The following is a 20,510-nucleotide window of genomic DNA, read 5'->3' as shown; positions in this document are numbered from 1 at the left end:
ATTTCTAATATAAATTATGATCTCACAAATCCATAATAGTTTCGATACTAAACGTAACCTGCGCTATAAATAAAGACGTCCGCCCACCGTGGCGTATCAGACAAATAATATAGAATATTACTACAATGTTCGGCACGTGCAAAACGTTTGTGGATTTATTGCTGACGCCCACAAAGCCCCACTGTTTCATGTCTTAGGGATATAAAGTCAAATCAATGGCCGCTCAATGAACCGTAATGAATAAAATTACACGATTCGATAGGTTTCGACTACGCCTGCCGGAAACAGCGGCCATCACAGTAGAAGATTTCGGGAGAGGCAATAAAATTTATCAGAATTAATGTCCCGAATTAATATTGTGTTATGACGTCATATTGAACAGAATCAATACAATTTATTGATGAACTCAAGGCGATGTAATATGACTGAAAAAAAGTCAAATTTTGACAACCTACCGATGATAGATGTATTACATTTAAAATAGGTATTACTTCTAAAAATATGGTATCAACGATAGAGTTTGTAGACGTATAATTGCAGACGTTCGTAGAGGCAGCAGAATAAACAGTTAGATAAAAACCATGATGTGCTTAACGGGAAAACACAAGCGACTGAGAATAAAAAGTACTGGGACAGAGTCTTTATATAAAAGTAATAATAATGTAAGTAAGACAAGGACCTCACAAGTAAAGAGCCTCATGATATTAATGTTTTACCGTTATTTTTTACCGATGCCTTGCGACGTAGGCGTGGATTTTACGATGCTAGAAGTAGGCAAGTAGGAACCAGTTGTAGTAAAGTATGGGAAAGAAATGTATTTTACTATCAACAATATTATTAAAGCAATAACGTGGCAAACAGTCTAATAAGATACAGAATATTTTTGTGCTCCAAACTACACTTATAATCGAAATTTCTTTGGAGACTAAGCCTTGTCGCATACACTAATAATCGTCACTGGTAGACCACTTTGTCGCATACAAAAATCTTCATTGACTCTACTCGAAGGGTAATATTTAAACATCTCTTAATTTCCGAAGAAAGACAGGTTTTATATTTTAAGACAAGTATTTTGCAAATAAGCTACCATCTAGACAGCCGAGCTCTCACGTGGTACTTATTATGAAATAAATGGCATGCGGTACACAATAGTTTAACTACCGTTAAACTGTGTAAAGGATATACTGTACTGCAAAGCCTTAGGCCTATTATTATGATACTAAAATATAATGAGCAGATTCCCCAACACCTACGCGTGGGAACGCCACTTTCTATAGCCCCATGTTGTTAATTCGTTGATCCGAAGTTTATAGGGCGATCGCGCTAGGCTCTAACAAAGACTCACCCACACTGATCGTAATTACTCGAAAGTAGGACGATACATGTTAGTCTTAACTGAAGGGCGATTACGAATAACTATCGAGATGCTATCGACAATTTTCCTTTGACTTTTAATTCTGTTACTTTTAGTAGTTAGTAGGTATCACATATCGACATCGCATCACAAAATATAGTAAAAGATTTTGGAAACGATACGCTACCTATACCTACTAAAAAGAGAGCCATTTCATATCATGAACACAGTCATATTTAAACATCACATTGAACGCGACCATTAGGTTAAGTAAGGCACTTATAGCGAAGGACAAGCTTATGAACTTAAGTTATTCTGTTTTCTCCTGTAAAATTAAATCGGTAACCAAGGTGTGTCCTACAACTGGTCTAGTGTGACACGGCCCGTAAAGTGATGCGCAGGAGTCGAAACTTCTTGCTGCATCTAGTTGATTGGTTTTTAATGTAGTAAAATCTCTTTGATAGTAATCGAACGAAACGTTATGTTTCGTTTGGTTTACAATTCATGTTTTCCACGTAAATTTATGGCTGTTTTACATGCTGCCTTTTGATATTCATTTCATTCGTAATTTAATTCTCATTGGACATTTTAGCTCAATAAAGTGCAGACATGTTTAAAATATTTCATTATTAATGTATCCGTTGCTAATAAATCTTCATAAATAATATTTTAAAATTACATTCCTCAGTTCACAATTTGATACTAAAATTACTAATCAATATTCAAGCAAAAAAATTGCGAACATCCGAACAAAGATGGCGGCCGTGCGTTTTGGCGCCAAATGTCCGTGAAATTAATTGTCACGGCTACAATTGTTTCTGAACCAAAGCCGTTGGCACGTATACCCAGTTCATCGAACAAAAAGTAACTGTTCACACAATGTTCCCGATTTTATACAAATTCGCAACGCTCTTTCATATTTTGATGTTATTGCTCTACATGTGAGGCTTCTGAACAATCGTTTCTTGCTTCTGCGTACTTTCCATTCAGTAATTAGCACTGATTAGTGTGTACCTAAGTTCATTAGTCATGAGGCTAATAAGGCTTTACATGACTTTCCCGCTAATTATGGTAGCGAATAGTGAGAACCTTTTGTCTTGGGAACTGTTTGACAAATCTGAACAAATCTGAGACAACATACGTAGACACATCTAATACGGCTATCACATACCTATCTTAGTTGATAACTATTTGAAAGCAATCATGTAGTACATTGTTTTCTCCTTTAGATTATGGTGTTTAAAACGTTTCCTCAGAGCAGCAATGTACTGAATAGTGGCCATCAACTTGACGTTTACTAGTTAAAATAAGCTCTACCTTTTATGAAAGACACATAATATAACAACACAAGCAAAACTGAAGCGTCTGTTACTTACCAAAGTCATACGTGTTGCAAGTGTAATTGATTGAATCAAATTGATTAGCGACTACGTGTACAATAGTTAAAACCTTGGCAACGCTGTTCTATGTGAACTTGTCACGAGTTTACTTGTGATCATTGTATCTCATAATGACTGGCCGGGAGAAGGACGACCATGTCTTAAGGTAGAACTACATAAAGCCGTAGAGCCGTTTCTAACATTGCTCGTATTCTCAGCGAAATTATGCGTCTAAATATCCTATCGTATTTCTTTATCTCATAAAGCGATAACAATTTTCAATAGTAAACTATACTAAATATTTATATTCTGCTGCATTCGCATCAGATGGTAAATAGGTACGCCTTATTTTTTTGATTAAAATAACCTAGAAATAAAACACTATAGGCATTGACTAGATCAAAATCGGTGGTGTACTGATATGTTAAAGCGCAAAGAGCACTGGGTAGCTCTTTAAAATTAGTTGTTTCAAATAACGTTTAATGCGTCCAAATCAAAATCCACGCGAATGGTTGTGGCCTTATTGGGTTTAATGTAGTTCTACCTTTAATGTTGTAACGCATCACTCTTCTGTCCAATACGGGTGTTATTTATTCACAATAATTTGTTTCTAATGTTCCAGCCGTCAAGGTAGGAACAAGGACACGTTTCGCAATGTACAGGCGAATTTGGGCCTTATCTGTTTGTGATAAAGTGTTAATTAATTTAGCAATTTATAAAGTGCAATTGCAGTTTTGCAGGAATATTTAGATATCGTTTAGAATTATTACAACATAAATGTTAACTGTTATTGGGAACATTTGGTTTCTAAGGACTTCTCACTACAAAATGTTTACGTATCTTTAAACTAGCTGACCCGCGCAACTTCGTTTGCGTCACCTAAGAGAATTGGTAAAAATGTTCCCCGTTTTTGTAACATTTTTCGTTGCTACTCCGCTCCTAATGACCGTAGCGTGGTGTTATATAGCCTATAGCCTTCCTCGATAAATGGGCTATCTAACACTGAAAGAATTTTTCAAATCGGACCGGTAGTTCCTGATATTAGCGCGTTCAAACAAACAAACAAACAAACAAACAAACTCTTCAGTTTTATAATATTAAGTATAGATGTACGTTGCAAAACTATTTCTATACTCTACCACATATTTGATAAAAGTACTTCTCAGTTGTTTGTTGATAAATAGGGGAATCCCCATGCGCCTACTCTAAATAGCTTTGACAAATTGAGCACACAGATAAATTTACCAGGTCCACTAAACATAAATATTTCCATTACTTCTAACTTACGCCATCCTAGCCGAAAACCGGCTACGGCGACTAATATCGTTGAAATCGGCCAACAATGATGGACTTTGTTTATAGTGTGCCCAATACACAGGTACACTCTCTATTCCTTCACTCTCATAACAGAGAGGTCAGTCACAAGACCGACGGCTTTACGTACTCTCCCGAAGCATCGTGCCTCTGTAACTTAACTTCTAAAATACGAGATAAATAAATAAATAAGTAAATAATTGTAATAGGAATTAAGACTGAAATAGTAGTACCTACTTGAGATTACATCACAAAATCTCAAACAATCAAAGGAAGTAATAAAGCAGTGTATCACGCGTTACATTGCACTCGAGTACACGTTACTGATAAAATCCACGGCTTGTACAACTCACGATAATCTGTCCACTTGCCTATTTTTATACACAATGCACGTGTGCAGTGCCTGTTGTATGGCTTCAACTGGTTCAACCGAAGTTCACATACGGGTAATAAGAGTTTGAATGAGTATTTGTAATTAATCAATTGTTAAGTGAACTATGATAGCTGTGCTAATAGATCGAGAGCCCGTGTGATAATCCGGGTCATAGCTGAAGAACTTTTTGCCTTACAATACTGCGAGATTAACTCATAACAGGGTACCTACAGGCTAGTATTGTACTATTATCTTTTATGACCCGCGCAACTTCGCTTGCGTCACGTAAGAGAATCATAATTTTCCTCGTTTTTGTAACATTTTTCACTGGTACTCTGCTCCTATTAGTCGTAGCGTGATGATATATAGCCTATAGCCTTCCTCGATAAATGGGCTATCTAACACTGAAAGAATTTTTCAAATCGGACAAGTAGTTTCTGAGATTAGCGCGTTCAAACAAACAAACAAACAAACTCTTCAGCTTTACATATAATATTAGTATAGATTAGTATAGATTTACTAGAAGGGCGGTTGTCTACTACCATCGACGATTACAACTGGCCAGCTATCGATAATTTTCTACGAAAACCGGATCAGCGCTCTAGCGGATGCCGTAAGAACCAATTTTTTAGTACATTTCAAATGTCGAACTCTTTTGACATATCTTAGGTTCTTATATTGGACCCTGAAAAGGTTAACTTTTAATGCTTATAAAACCAACTCATTTCCGCGCTTATGTATTTAAAATTAATATCAAATATCTTCAACAGTTTTTTACGTTGCCGGAATTGCAATTGCCCCTGAGAAGATCCGGAATCTTTTCAACATTAGATGTATTATAAAGAAACAAAATAGGCACCAGACATAATGTTCCTCAAGTACATAAAATAATCGAGAGTTGTGTGTTTCCCAGTTATTTACTGTTCAGTTATTTAAAATTTCTCAAACGTATAAGTAGGTAAATAGTAAGCGAGACGTTTAATTCCTTTACGATCACATTTACTCACGCTACATACATTCACGAAAGTGGCCGGCAAGAGGTATATAAGCCTCACCGCCCGGTATAACAAATATCAATATTTACTGGCTGAAAAGAAGTTACCAGTTGTCTAAAGACAGTCATATTAGGCCATGTTATGACGTTTTAGCAATTTTTTACCATTAGTCACCTAACTCGTTTCGGTAAGAACCTAAGACATATTTCGTCGAACCTAAGGTAATAGTAGTGCTTTCAATGAATTTTTTAAATAAAAAATATGAGGAATATTGCATTTTGAAAGGATAATCTATTGGAATTTCCCACAATTTTGGATAATGATTCGTATATACGATGAATAACCACACATTACGTTTGTAAGCAATATTGTCGATAAAAATAATTGCCAGTTCATTAAGAGTTCCGAAACTCAATTAAAATAAACTAAGATACGTAAAACCTTGAATTGAACGTTTCTCACAATGAAAAACTCTGTTATTGCCAAATCATTATAAAAAATGTTACGTAAGCAGTCACTGACCCGTGAAACTATGACTAACACTAAAATAAACAGACACATGAATTTTCAATATATTGTGTCTGCCAACGTGAATTAGTTGATTTGAATATACTAATATTATTTAGACTGCGGCTTTATCCCTCATATACTAACCCCAAGTTTCGGAGTAGGTACATTTAGCGGTAGTTTATCTATTCAATAGCGTTTTTATATAAGTTTAAACGCTATTGAATAGATAAACTACCGCTAAATGAGCTCAGAAATCGTGGGTAAGAGGAATCCTGTGTTTACCAGTGCGACATCTTTGATCTTTTATCTTTAATCTCCCCAAACATTTTCTTTAAATCACAATAGCCTTTCTAGATTACTTTGTAAATTAACAACTTGAACCCCAATACACAATACATAATATGTTATTATGACTAGAGATTGACGTGGTCAATTAGACATAGCATACATGTTTTATTTTCATTAACTTGCTGACTGTCATCGCGGCCAGTGTAGCCTGTCCGAAACGCCGAGTATAAAAAGGCAAATAATTCATGATCACGTTAATCCTCAAGTTCAAATAAATATGAATACACTTGTATATTTTATGTAAAATAAATAGAGCATTTTTATTAGCTTATCTTTAAACCTGTTCGTTTAAAATCAGTGACCGATTAAAATTCCTTATCTGAGTTTGACGTCGCCGAAGTCTGTCAACATCGGCTGTCGATGACGTGAGCAAGGTCTCTCGAATGCCGCAACTGTGGGGTGATTCACTTACTAGTATACTTAATAAGATTTTTTATAAAAAGTCGTCTAGTTAGTAAACAGACAGTAGATTCGGACTTTGATATACACGTACGGTTCGATGACATATGACTTAGGTTGATGAAAGGTCGAGAATGTTTGCTATGTTGTTAAGTTATAGATTTTTCTTTAATCCAGCCGGTCCTTGCCCGAACACTACGAAATAAACGAACACAAAGTACTAATTAGAAGGTTATTACTCGATCTCGCAATTATAATATTTGTGGGGATGATTATGTCATAGGCATGATGATGTGTCTGATGGTCACTCTTCATAGTCTTCATATATAAAGGTGAAGAGGGACCATGATCAAAAACTTCTATGGTCGTCAAATTATATTTACTAAGTAGCCTAAAGTATAGTAGTAGTAATAGTAGTAGTTTTATATTATGTGGGAAGCCCCGCATTTGTCAGGCACAAGGATATTACATATTTTCATTACACAAGGACCCTGAAATATTACCTACAAACCTACTGCCGGCTTTCCTACTAAGAAATAAACCTAGCCAATGATTCATATGTTACGGTATTCACTATTTACAATTCAGTTCTAGTGTTAGATGACATCCTTTCTCTCCATATCGCTTTAGTTTTGTCTTAATACCGAATTAGGTTCCACTTAACATTCCAAGCTCGTTTTGATGGTATTTTGTACGATATTATGAAGAAAACGTGGGAATTGGAGCTAAGAATCACATGTTTTGTTTCTTTAAGGAAGTTAGCGCGAGGAATTTACATCCTATTTGAACGTGAGCCGTTCAATATCTTTCATAGACATTTTTAACGTATATTTTTGTCTGTAACACACGTAAATGAGTTTCATTATAACATACAAAAGGAACAATCTTCAGTCTATGTTTTAAGTACTCTTTTGGCACCGATACTACGTAACGTGATTTCTAAATTGGGTGATCATAAAAACAAAAATTAGTTTGTTGACATTGACAGTGTTGTTACTTTCCCTTTATTCTGGGTATCATTTCTGGGTGTGTTTAGCGTACTCTTGATACAGAGCATAAACCATATAATATAATGCTTTTACGCAAAAAATATCTTGCAAATATTGACTTTAGGTAGCTGTGCTAAGTAACTATTCAAAATCTTATTAAATAGTTTGCACACGTATGTATTGTAAATGTATTTATTCATTTTTTTTAATGATTAATACTTGAAGGCGAAGCAAATAGAAGTATTATACGAGTGGTTTACCATTAATATTAAATCTAGTCAAGCAATAAAGAAGAATAAACGCAATAAACCAATAAACCCAAGAGAAAAGTGGCCTTTTTTACACCAAGTACCTTACTATTTGCTCTCGTTAATAGGCAGCATAAAAACCATGTTTCCATACACTCATACATAAGTGAAAAGCAGATGCATATGATCATTGTTATACATGACTGACTGCTCAATATACATCGAGTACAAACGACTTATATCTACAGCTACGAGCAAAAATAAGTATACACTTATAACTTGAATGTTGTCTGATATGTACCTAATATTGGAATAAACGTTATGCGTGCCATATGCAATTGACCTTGGATACGCATTTCATTACTAGATATTTCTTTTAATTTTTTCTAGAGATTACACTGGCTGCAGTCTCAAATCGATAGTAGCTAGCTCATTTTTATCAATGAAAAGTACCCAAGATTTATTAACTTTAAAATTAGCTGACAACCTTTGAGTTATCACGGTAAAATCAGCACCCAATACTATTTAAATACGTCAAATTTAGTTTAAAAACGAGGATACATAAATTTTTCTATATTTACAAAATTGTATTCATATTTTTGCTCGTGACTTTACTATAGAGAGTTCGTATGTGTATCATGAAGTGCGGACATGATTTATCAGATAACCGACACTTACCACTATTGTTACGCGTGATAGTTTTAATATCAAAATCAATTGTTATAATCGATTTATAATGCTGCTGTTGCACTTTCTTTTATGACTGAAACGATTTGAATGATGCAATTATTATTTCAATTTTCTTGTCTTTGTAGATAAATGTGTTTATTAGTCTGGGTAACGGGTGGCCAAAATAAATCATACCTTACGTTTTTTTTATTACATTATGGTTTGATACACTAGTAAAGAGGCATGGCTCTATATGTCTGCCGAATTATTTGTATTTTGCATGTGTTTTAGTGGGGTGATAGACCCCTATGATATTCTAGAAGCTAACTATTGAAGCTGAAGTTAACTTTATTATAGAAAATTGACGACTAGTCAAAAAATACGAAAGTTGCATACCTACCCTATTTTATCATCTTTAAGTAAAGTTTAGTTAACGGGGATTCTGATATATATTTTCTTTTTTTACACCACCAGCTGGTTTAACCATCATAAAGATAAAAGATAAAGTCAGCCTTACGCCTTAATTAAACAATTTCTTAAACCGTAGCTAATAGAATAATAGCTGCTTCCTTTATCGTATCGATTCAATTCGACATAGTTACAATGATCGATTATTGCGTAATCAATGAAATTGTCTACTTTCGTATTTTGACAATACTTGCGTAACCTATTTCAATGTGTGTTATAAAATAGTAATGACAATAGTTATAATCCTACTATCATATTATTAATGCGAAAGTTAGTAAGTATGGATTTGTGTATTTTTGTTACTCTTTCACGAAAAATCTACTGGACGGATTTTATTGAAATTTGGTACGCTGACAGCTTAAAACCTGTATTAATACCTACTTAAGATACGTTTTAACCCGCCAAATCTTTATAAAAAATAATATTTATAAAGGCGTAAGTTCATCACGACAAAACCACAGAACTGATTTTGAACAAACTTGGCGGTGGTGTGGCAGCTTATATTACAGAACAACATAGGCTATAGAAATACCTACAAATTTTTGTCTGCAGTTTTGTCCGTGAAAAATATAAGCCATGTAGTTCACGCGAACGGCGTTGCGGGCCACAGCTAGTAAATGAACTATAATTAATAGAAGCAGTAATAGGTAGCAATAATCATTTATACAGTATTGTGTATGAAATCATGGCATATGAATGACATGATTGTGTGTCAAGGGCCGCGATTTGCGTGGAGTAAGCATTAAAATGAGGCCATAACAATACAAACGAATCACATTTAAAAACGTAAATGACACGCAAATAATAGCTGGTTAACTGTGTATTCGGTATTTTATCAATACACTATAGAAGTAAAGTTCTCTTACCAGATTTGACTGACTGTTCGCATTAAACTTTAAATCTACTGAACGAATTTTCATCCAGCTTTCACCAATAGATAGAGCGATTATCGAGAAAGTCAGAGGATCAGGATTATCTTGAGGATTCAGGTTTTAGTGTATAATTCGTTAAGGACTTGGGTAAAATAACCTTTTAAGCCTTTCAAGGCCAGGCGAGACGATAGTCTACCCATAAAGAAAAAATTCAGCTGTTGGAAACATCTTTTCAAAAGAAATATTTCTCCTAGACGCACTAAAGCATAATTATTGACAATAAAAAAACATGTTCTGGCGCATTCACCTGTCCACTAAAATGTAAGCCGACCAAATAAAAACAACGGAAATATGCACGAACGTGCTTCTACACGTGGTGTTGTCAAAATGATCGGGTTATACAGTTATCTGTTTTGAAATTTATCTCAGGGCGAGAGACATCTCAAGGTTCAGTAATCTTGATACGAGTTAAACTGAGCTCGAACTAAACAACTATGAAAATCTAATAAATACGAAAGATTGTTGGAATGTTGGATTGATGTTTGTTACAATCACGCCAAAACTTCTGAATGGATTTGGATGAACCGTAGTACACTCATATTTTATAACCTGGATTTGTACACAATCACGCTAAAACCTCTGAACGATCCTGGAAGAACCTTAGTTCATTTGTATTTTATAATCTAAATGAACACATAGGATATTCTTTACCCCGGGAAATCTTTCTACGCAGAAGAAGTTACGAACAGAAGCTAGTGAATTAATACATTCTAACATTTGAAATTCTTTAGTCTATAAGTATAATTATTGTTTACACAAATGTTTCATAACGTGTACCTACACTGTTAATCGTAGCCATGGCATTGAGGTTATAAAAGATATGACAACGAGTAATAAAAATAATTATTGAAACACTATTTGTTGAAGTATATTATGTATTATCTTATTTAACGTAAAGTGAATGGTCAGCATAGTGTCAAATTGTTCAAGCTGACCAAAGGCTTTTTACATGACTAAGCGGCTAGTATCTTAATTGAAGATTTTTACATGCTCTCCGAAGCACGAAGACCCTCAGTTCAAATACCACTATCCAGCCACCTATCTATAGACTGTCTGCGCTAAAGTTGCTTAAACTAATGATCGATAGCTTACCATTGAGCGCAATTAACTGTGAACGTCAATCGCTAAAATATTTTTATAAGCATAAACATAAATTAGCGAATACGCGTTGATAACTTTGTTATCTACGGTCAATTACACAAAGTAATAAACCTTCATCAACACATTCTGCAAGGTAGCAGATAAATAGTAAGTATCGAGAACGAATACATAACATTTAAAGATTATTGAATACTGGCCGATTTCACAGTAAACAAGATTATTTTCTGTTGAACTAACCTCTCAGTTTCTAAATAAATGATTGTTATTTTACTGCCTTGCAACTTCTGGTAAAACGCACTTGTAACTTTTTAACGGCATACCGTCAAAGAAAGATAAACTTGTACTTTTTAACGAACAAATAGCGAAAACACATGACACTTCTGAATAAGTATCGGATAGTTTATAAGGTGTAATTTTGACAGTTGTTTTCATACATTTATTGTCACTTACCCCCGTTTTCTGAGTATAGTAGTAGTTTATCTATTCAATAGCATTTTATTAAGCGCTATTGAATAGATAAACTACCGCTAAATGTACCTCAGAAACCGGGGGTTAATCTTTCGATAAGTAAAGACGCACTTTACCATAAGCTACAAAACTACACTCAAAAAAATAAAATCACATAATGACATTCATATTCACAATGATCAGTTAGGCACCAGAACGCATCCCTGTGGTATCCACAAGTTTAAAGCCGTCGCCCTGTCCCAAGCATACGATTCGCCTACGGATAAGAAATGACCTTTAGGGCGGGGGGACTGGTCAGACCGCATGCTTTGCACTCGGCCCATGTGGAATTTACAACCAAGCCGAAGCCGAGACGTCGAAGCCGGTACACCGTCATAAAAATTCAAAGTTAAAATGTTTCTTTATGTTTTAATTGAAACACTCTGTTGCAATGTTTTTAATTGTTTGTGCGTTTGTTTTGTTGTTTTTTTTTATAGTTGCAAGCTTGAATGGGGGTTTACAAAGATGTATGAAATGTAATGGTTCTGTACCTTGGATTTGCTTCATCTTGTCTTAAGCTTATTCGTGTGGTTTCATGGAAGATTTATAAAGGAGGAAAATGGTTTTGTAACACGTCTCTCGCAATAGACTCTTATTATAATAAAGATTATAGTAAAATAAATAATGATGAAGTCGTATAAAAGCGATTTACTTAAAATTTACTACTAATTATTTGCAGCAATTTAATATTTACAATCTTGATTTAACCACTAAAAGTATTAGGCCAGTTATTATTTTATAATTGTCGGCTTGGAATCTAGGATTCATATTAGTATTCAGTGAAGGGAATTTTAAGTTTCAAACAAGTTTAGTAAAGCAACTTTGACCAGAATTACGGCTAACGACATGGCTTCATTAATAATAGGTAGTTTCGCAAACTTACAAGGATTTCTAGACTCAAGTCACAGGTTAAAGTAATTTGTCAAATTATTAAGACAAATTTTAAAGTTACTAGTGATGGTGGATGGAATATATGTAGTTAGCAATATTACTGGACATCATTTTTATATCAATGATACTACTGTTTATTTTTTCATGAATGATGTTACAAGATAGGTAGTAAGAGAAAAACAAATAGTCGTCAACATTGTATAAGATCTCTGGCCTGTATTCATTTCAATTGATAGAAGATAGATTAGTCTTATGAAAAATCTAATAACGAAAGTTCACGCCTATATAAAACAAATCAAACAAAATTACTTCAAAAGGTAACATATACCTCGATGACACAGTATTAACATCATACAAGCTAGAAACTTTATTAAACACATTAAACCAAAGAAACATTTGATGGCACTACACTAAACATCAGACCTCATCAAAGCCACTTTCGTAAAGGCAAATAGAAAATCGTAGCCATTGAATCGTATACATGAAGACGTTTCATAGCAAGAGACTGCTATAAAATTGTTCAGAACAAGTCGAGTTAACTGTGAATAACATGAATAATTCGCGTGGAAAGTTGGGTCTGATGACGTCATGGTAGACCCATTCCTTATGGGTGATATATGAAGTTTATGAACATGAGGTTTGCTACTGTGATTGGACATACAAAATAATAAAAAATCACCATCCCCCGATTTCTGAAGTAAGGTACCTACATTTAGCGGTAGTTCATCTATTCAATAGCGTTTAAACTTATATAAAAAAACGCTATTGAATAGGTAAATAAGGGGGTTACTCATAGTTTTCTACCAGAAAGCGTTCACTTCTGCCTGCATCTTTGAGGATGACAGGTGTGATGATGAAATGTAGTTCAGAGTCTAAATTAATTATAAGAATTTAGTGCAGAGAGAGCATTAGGGAGCTCGTGGCTTAGTTTACAAAATTACAACAGCCGAACGGATCGATCTCTGAGGTTAAGCTACGCTTGCCGAGGTTGTTCTGTGGATGGGTGACCATCTTATACATATCGAGTTCCTCCGTGTTTCGGAAGGCACGTTAAATTGTGGGTCCCGGCTGTCATTTTCGAAGATCTTTGACAGTCGTTAACAGTAGTCAGAAAGCTTGAAAGTCTGACAACCAGTCTTACCGAAGGGTATCGTGTTAATACCCAAGTAACTGGGTTGTGGAGGTCAGATAGGCAGTCGCTCCATGTAAAACACTGGTATCCAGCTGCATCCGGTAAGACTGGAAGCCGACTCCAACATAGTTTGGAACAAAGCCTAAGCGAATATATAGTGCAGAGAGAGCATTTAATATGTATTCCATATATGTTTGTTGTTTTCTCTATTGTTGATTATTACTATTAAACGTTAATGTGTATTATTTGCTCTAGCAGATATACGTAACATAAACATACGATATAGAAAAGCAGCTAAACAAAATGTTTCACAAGTGTTGAACAATCGTGTGAAAAACCAAGAAGGTTACGAAATATATTATACACAGGCAAGTAATTAAAAACACACTTAAATATGGTTACCATTGACAGTTTGTTATATGTATAGTTAAAAATAAATTAACTTTGGTACTAGTTCAGTGAATGTCCTGCATAATAAAATGTTTATTAATATAAGCGTACTTAATAAACAGTGCTAGGTAAAGTTTATATTTATTATATTTGCAACACGTAAACTCATGGAGCCGACAATAAGAAACTCTATCTTGAAGTTAATAAAGTACAAAACTTATTACCGCCTCTAATATAACCTAATTTCAAGTTTATGAGTTAACCAAAGAATTCATAAACAAGTATTAAAATACTAGCGCTTTAAAACAGGCAATTATAAATATCAGTTTTGTCTTACTTTATCGAAAGTACGCGTTCCGAAGAAACGCGATAGCCGTCGTAATTATAGATGCGTCTAAATCCAATGATTTGTAATAAAAACGTTCATACATCTCACGTTACTAATTACATACTTTCACTGATTTTCTCTAAGAGATTGTGGTAAAAATTGTAATCTACAATATGTCTACTATTAAGATGAATGATCGCAGTTTCCTTCGAAATATTGAACGCTCTCTCTTTTGTATCGGATTAGATTGCTCTAGTATTAAGACGTATTGTTCTTACTCTGTATCTTTGCTTCGTATAGGAAATTGCTTTAGAAATCTACCTACTCTATTTATGCAGGCTGCTACTTCTGCTCATGCATGGTATGTCATACTAGGCATGAGCAGAAGTAGAAGAAAATATGGTTTGTCTTACAATATTTCGCTATGTAAGTTTTATTCGGGTCATGTCCCTGGAAAACAGTGTAATCAATAAAAAACAGAGTACTGTTTTATAAATAGACACGCTTTAAACATCCATATTTTATAATAACAGATGGAAATTAGATGTTTTCTATACGACGCTCTACATATATATGTCATTAGATTTCTAGTTTACCACTCCGCAAAACATTAAACAAATGTTTTTTCACAAATGTTCTGTAGTAACGTGAAACACGTACGATCATAACTCAATGTTAATTCCTTCATGAATATGGATACGACTATTTACATTATCTTGAAACTTATCTATGTTGTAGTCAACTTTCGATCAAACTGATTTAATTTGAATGTACCGATGTACCTATTTGTTTTGTGTGAATCTTTCTCATCATTTAATTGAGCGAGGTTACCACATCCAGCGGTTACGTTCATTGTTGAGCTAAATGCATTAAAGTAATGATTAGTTTCGCTAACAATACTCTTATCCGAGATAACCCAACAATGAATTACTTAATTTGGTGTATTCGTTCGAATTGTTTTTGTGCAACAAAGAACCGATTTAATCAGTAATGTCGCTTGCAAATTAGTCGTATAATTCAACTGTAACCAACAGTGTCGACAGGGTACTAGAATTAACGTCGACAGCAAACAACTTCCTTAGTTTTTGACAATGACAGACAGTTAATGTGTTAGTGAGGAAGAACATTTAGCTGCTGGACTTGCACGGTGCCGGTGTCGCGGTGCAGTGACTCAACATTCACACAAAAACATAACGTTCAAACGAAGCCACTTTTTGTTACTTCGCCACTTACGACGACCACCAGTCAGTTAACTAACACTGTTTTGGTGTAGATTAGGTCAACGGCAGATCAGATAGCGATCCCATTTAATTGAGGGAAACGGGTTACGAAACCTGCAGCAATGAACGTAAATTTACATTCTTAGAGTGGTCGAGGCAAGGTAACGACAAAAGTGACTTCGTCGATTCATTAAAGTTACACACAAAGCATTCTGCGAGTTATTTTAGCAAACCAAACAGCTTGTTTCATCACGGCTCAGTCACGACTGTGCCGAACTTAACTAGTGACATTCAGATTACTCATAAATGCACAAAAGGTCTAGGCTACACGACCGGCACTCACCGTTGGTGCCAAAATAGTCATCCTTATCCATTAAGTCATGCTGGAAACCATAAGCAGGGAGCCATGCATGGGAGCCCGGTGGCTCGGGCCAATCCGAAATCCGGACCTCCTCCATTTGTACATCAACACAACACTGCACTCCACGGACAAGTTCACACTAAGTTAGCACAATCATGCATGGACTACCTCTTCGTTCGTCCATTAGGTGGTCATTTAGGGCGATAACGGTCGTTGTGCGGCTGTGCACCGGCAGGTGGACGTGTCCTTTCACCACGATACGCGCGCGCGCGGCGGGGAGCGGCGGCTGACTGGCGCGCGACCGCTCTGGCGCGCGCGCTGCGATCTCTCCAACCGATATCTATTGCTGTAAAAAAATCCAGACGCCATTGCCGCGCCTCAGCTGTGCTTTTGCCTGCTGCCCCTTGAACGGAAACTGAATCGACAACCGCGAAACTAGATTTACGGGCTGTGAACCAGTTGTATAGGTGACGTTGGCTCATTTGGTAACAATTAAGAAGACTACTGAGCCTAAAAGGCAACGTTCCAGCCGAGTGAGCACAGATGTGTTGCAAAGCGGCTGGTTACAGACCTGTACCTGTTTTGTTTGTTTTCAATTAAGCTTTATATTTTGGTGCGTGCTTTAGATCGATCAATGGTTTTTAGTTTAATGACCTCGAGGTAAAGCCTTCAGTCGGAGATATAGGGGTCAAAAAGACGATTAAAATATGACACAAACAATGCTTAGTACCCACCAACACATGGATAGAGTCCGGTAGAGTCATTTTTTAGTTATTTCTCGTTTACCCTGTTTTGTATTGATACTATTCTGAATCTATTTAATAGGCAATGAACTCTTCTATTTCCAGTTTGAGACTTGAGATGGCGATAAGTATTTCATGTCGTGCCTGTACCATATTTATGTACTGTGGTCGATAAAACTGGTCACGCTTAGCACATTATTTGTGACCTTTTGGAACTGTCCTTGGGGCAGGTGTAAACGCACCTGGAGAATCTATGGAATGTCAAGTGTTTTGGTCATAAAGCTCGCAGTTACTCGACGTAAAGAACGCTACAATCGTTGCGAAGATCTTTAAAACCTCTGTGCCCTAGGCGGTAATGTATACTGGCTGCTGATCATGAGGTCTCGAGTTCAATTTCCAGGTTGAGGAAAGTGATGTTTCCTTACATTACCGCATTACTAGAGCACCGAGGTAGTCGAAAAGACCAGACTTTTTGCCAAAAACTATTCACAAGTTACTATATTTAGTAATGATATGCTTAATTAGCTCTACCTGTATAGTACACACAACACACTCATTCACTTGCAGTTCTGGTACAAGGAAGCCCTTCAGGTCGTGCTGACCGACCTATTTGACCCAACAAATTGATTTAAAGGCTTTCACGGAGTTAACTGTTTGCTGTCGATAGTATTTTTTTCCAGTGAGGTTGCAGAGGGCAAATGATAGAGCTGTAATACGTAGAAATTCTTAATTAGGTATAAAAGTAAATATCTTTAAATTACTATTAAATACAACTCCCGCACTAATAATTGCTCGTGTCGCGGGGTCTTTAACAAGCATATAAACAACGGACACACAACTAGACCCGAAGCTAATATTTATGGATCGCACAAATAAATAATTGTTCCGTGTGGGATTCGAACCCATGACCGTCCCGATGCAATGATAGCAGCGTGGCGACCTAAACCACTGCGCCACGGAGGCAGTCTGTAGTAAGTAGTTACAGACTAAAGGCCCAACTCCTCCCTCATTCTGGGAGGAGACCCTTGCTCAGCTTTGTGACAGTGATCTGTTAAAATTATGTTATTTTTATGTGTAGTAGTGTTCTTATAATTGTTTTTGTCAAAGTTGACGGTAAACTGTCATGTCGTGAGGTTTCAAATCGGGTCAAGGTGTTATCGAATTTTGTTAGCTCATTTCTAAGTGGCCGCTTTATATTTATACGACGTTTAATATCACATATCACAATTTTACGAGCCAATTGCATAATTTTTTCGTGAGTTTAAGGTAAATTATGTTTATTTTAAGTTTTACTATCTCTATCATTTCATATACCTAAAGCACGCTGTGAAACTCTATAATCTTAAAATATCATGTCCTACCAGACAACAAGCTGTTGAGTTTCCTATAAATAAATAAATAATATAATCATCGCTTCTGTACAAAGAACATTGTTTAAATTACATAAACCGCAAAACACCTTTGACCGCAATCAAGATACATGCACACAGTTATTCGAGACGTTTTCGACATATTAAGCATATAACTGCGGAATTAATAGCTACACAGATCACGATTACCTTACTTACGTGAAACCGAACGTGCTGTAATTTAACCTCACGTCACTAAACTTCATGGTAAACATTAGAAAGTTTAAAAAGAGAGCGCGTGAATCTATGACCAAGAGTCTATTTTTATCTATGATTCCATTTTAATTCGAAAAAAGAAGCAAAGTTCGATCACGTCGAAATTCTTTTAATAACGATTTCAATTCCAGTTTTCTTTTATTAATTTCAATTTGAAACGTGAAATATTGATATGCTTTTTTGTAATTTTAGAAATCTATAATTCGTTTTGAGTATTAGTGACGTGAATTTTCTCCGCAGAGAGTGTCTTATGTCACTTTCTTAGGTAAAGTAAATTAATAGTTTGCACGAAAAACATCATAAGCAGAAATAAGGGGTAAATGGTAGCGATACTAAAAATAAGAAATCTGTGTAGAATAAATATAAATGGTGTAGGTTTAGTTTCATGTAATGGCAGGAGAAGCTTATTGCTATTTATAGGGCACGTTACCAAACTCCGGGCTATCATTGAAAAATATTCTACCACGAATTAGAAAAAACAATGGTATTTAGCTCGACACAGGAATCAAACAAAGACCGCATCGTAGAGTACCTTTATTATTCTCTTTTTAACATTTAATATGAAATAGCTTTTGCAACATGGCGCCAATTCGTACCTTTTTTGTTGGTCTCAATTTTTACGCTTTCCCCTTTTCAACATGAGACCAAAGAGGACCACTAAGAAGTCAATACTACTACTTAGAAATTAATAAAAGAAAACATTGCTGATTGGACGTAGTCACATGAACATTAAACGATTGCATCAAAATGGCGGACATTTCCATTGTAAAAGCTAATGTAGAAATAATGTCGCTGATTCTCGCATCAAGCTTTCTGTTCTGTTTAATAGTTTGACCTTTTAAAACGCGGCCATTTTCTTTTTGTAAGAAAAATTAAGGTTATCTTTATAAAAGGTAGGAATAAAACTTAAGTACGACTTTATGTTACCGCGGACGCCACCGCAAATGTCATTTGGAATTGAAACAGAAGAAATATGAAAGGTTAGTGGGACACGAAGATGTTGTATTACAATAATTCTACAAAATACTATTGTTTTATGTTCATCAACTGTTATAATAATGGTATATAGGACCGTTATAATAAAATATCCAAGAATTAATGTTTGTATGCTTTTCTATCTTAAATCTTCATCAATAGCTCGGCGTTTTATAGTGTTCCCTGTATGCAACGCGGGTATACCTTCGGGTACAACAAGCATGATATTAGGTATATAGGTAGGTATATGACGCAATTAACGCATCAAATATTGGTACGGTTGTACTATGTTTATGTTTGTTTATAAAGTCTGTTTTCCCATCACATGCTGTTCATATTCCCACACGGAAAAGTATTCAATTTTGTTTAATCTGTGTGCATGATGTTTCTAATCAACATACTATTTATAACTTTATGACCACGATTTTTATGCTAAAAGATACATTTATTCACAGAGCTAAAAATAGTCTTGAATACTGTTTGACTCTACTTTTCTAAGTTCGAAACACACAGAAACGGTCGCATTAAATTTTAGTAAAAAAAAAATATTATGTCTATATAGGTATGTATTTAAAAGCGTATTAGTGTGTTTAACAGTTGTTTGGTTACCATAGAACAAGCTCTGCTTAGTTTGAAATCAGACGACTGTGTGTGGATTGTCCAGTGATATTATTATTTATTTTTATTTTTCTCATACATTTTTACACACACGATTGAAATCTTCAAGCCGAACATACAATTACAAAACAAGCAAGATAATAGAACTAAAATATGCTCTAGCCATGTATCATCTTATGACATCAAGAAAATACCAAGTTCTCTAGTCTAATTTTGAAATATATGCCTTCAGAATGTGTCCTCATTTCTCACAATACGTATTACAAAGGAGTTTTGAAACGCGGAACTGAGATATCTTTACTAATGATACGCCAGCTTATATTTCCCTTTTGGAAATTGGAATTTAAGAATGTAAACAAGAATTTTGGCGTGATGCCAGTCGCCTACCTGAAATATTGCACTGCACTATTTATATTAGGGATTCAATTTATCTATCGGTTAGTTTGGTTTGTTTATTTGTTATTTTGAGGTTGTCTTGGTGGGCTCCTTCGTCTGGTCAATCTTAAACGATCACCGAATGAAGTTTTTCTACAAGTAATCATTCGATTTATAAATAACTTTGTACATCTTAAAAAGTGCCAAAAAAACCTTTTGGTATGTTGAAATCCTTTCTTCATCTCTGCTGAAGCCCATAGACAGAT

At 35.2% G+C, this 20,510-nt stretch overlaps 1 protein-coding gene across 3 annotated transcripts in view; it reads right to left on the bottom strand.

Annotated features, from left to right (window-relative positions):
* The window catches only part of LOC142984672 (uncharacterized), a 102,342-nt gene extending 86,122 nt beyond the window's left edge, over positions 1-16,220 (bottom strand). Inside the window, exon 1 of one of the 3 annotated variants that reach the window (XM_076132444.1) lies at positions 16,077-16,220. In XM_076132444.1, the coding sequence (XP_075988559.1) occupies positions 16,077-16,092 (16 nt within the window). In that variant the 5' untranslated portion in view covers positions 16,093-16,220. Of the gene's footprint in view, positions 1-15,890 lie in introns of all 3 variants that reach the window. The other 2 variants (XM_076132427.1, XM_076132453.1) reach the window with 2 other exon arrangements.
* Between the last annotated feature and the right edge of the window lie 4,290 nt (positions 16,221-20,510).

Source organism: Anticarsia gemmatalis, chromosome 2 (assembly GCF_050436995.1).
Source record: "Anticarsia gemmatalis isolate Benzon Research Colony breed Stoneville strain chromosome 2, ilAntGemm2 primary, whole genome shotgun sequence".
Classification (NCBI taxonomy): domain Eukaryota; kingdom Metazoa; phylum Arthropoda; class Insecta; order Lepidoptera; family Erebidae; genus Anticarsia; species Anticarsia gemmatalis.
The sequence above is the reverse complement of the archived record's forward strand: the minus strand, read 5'-3'. Positions and strand labels throughout refer to the sequence as shown.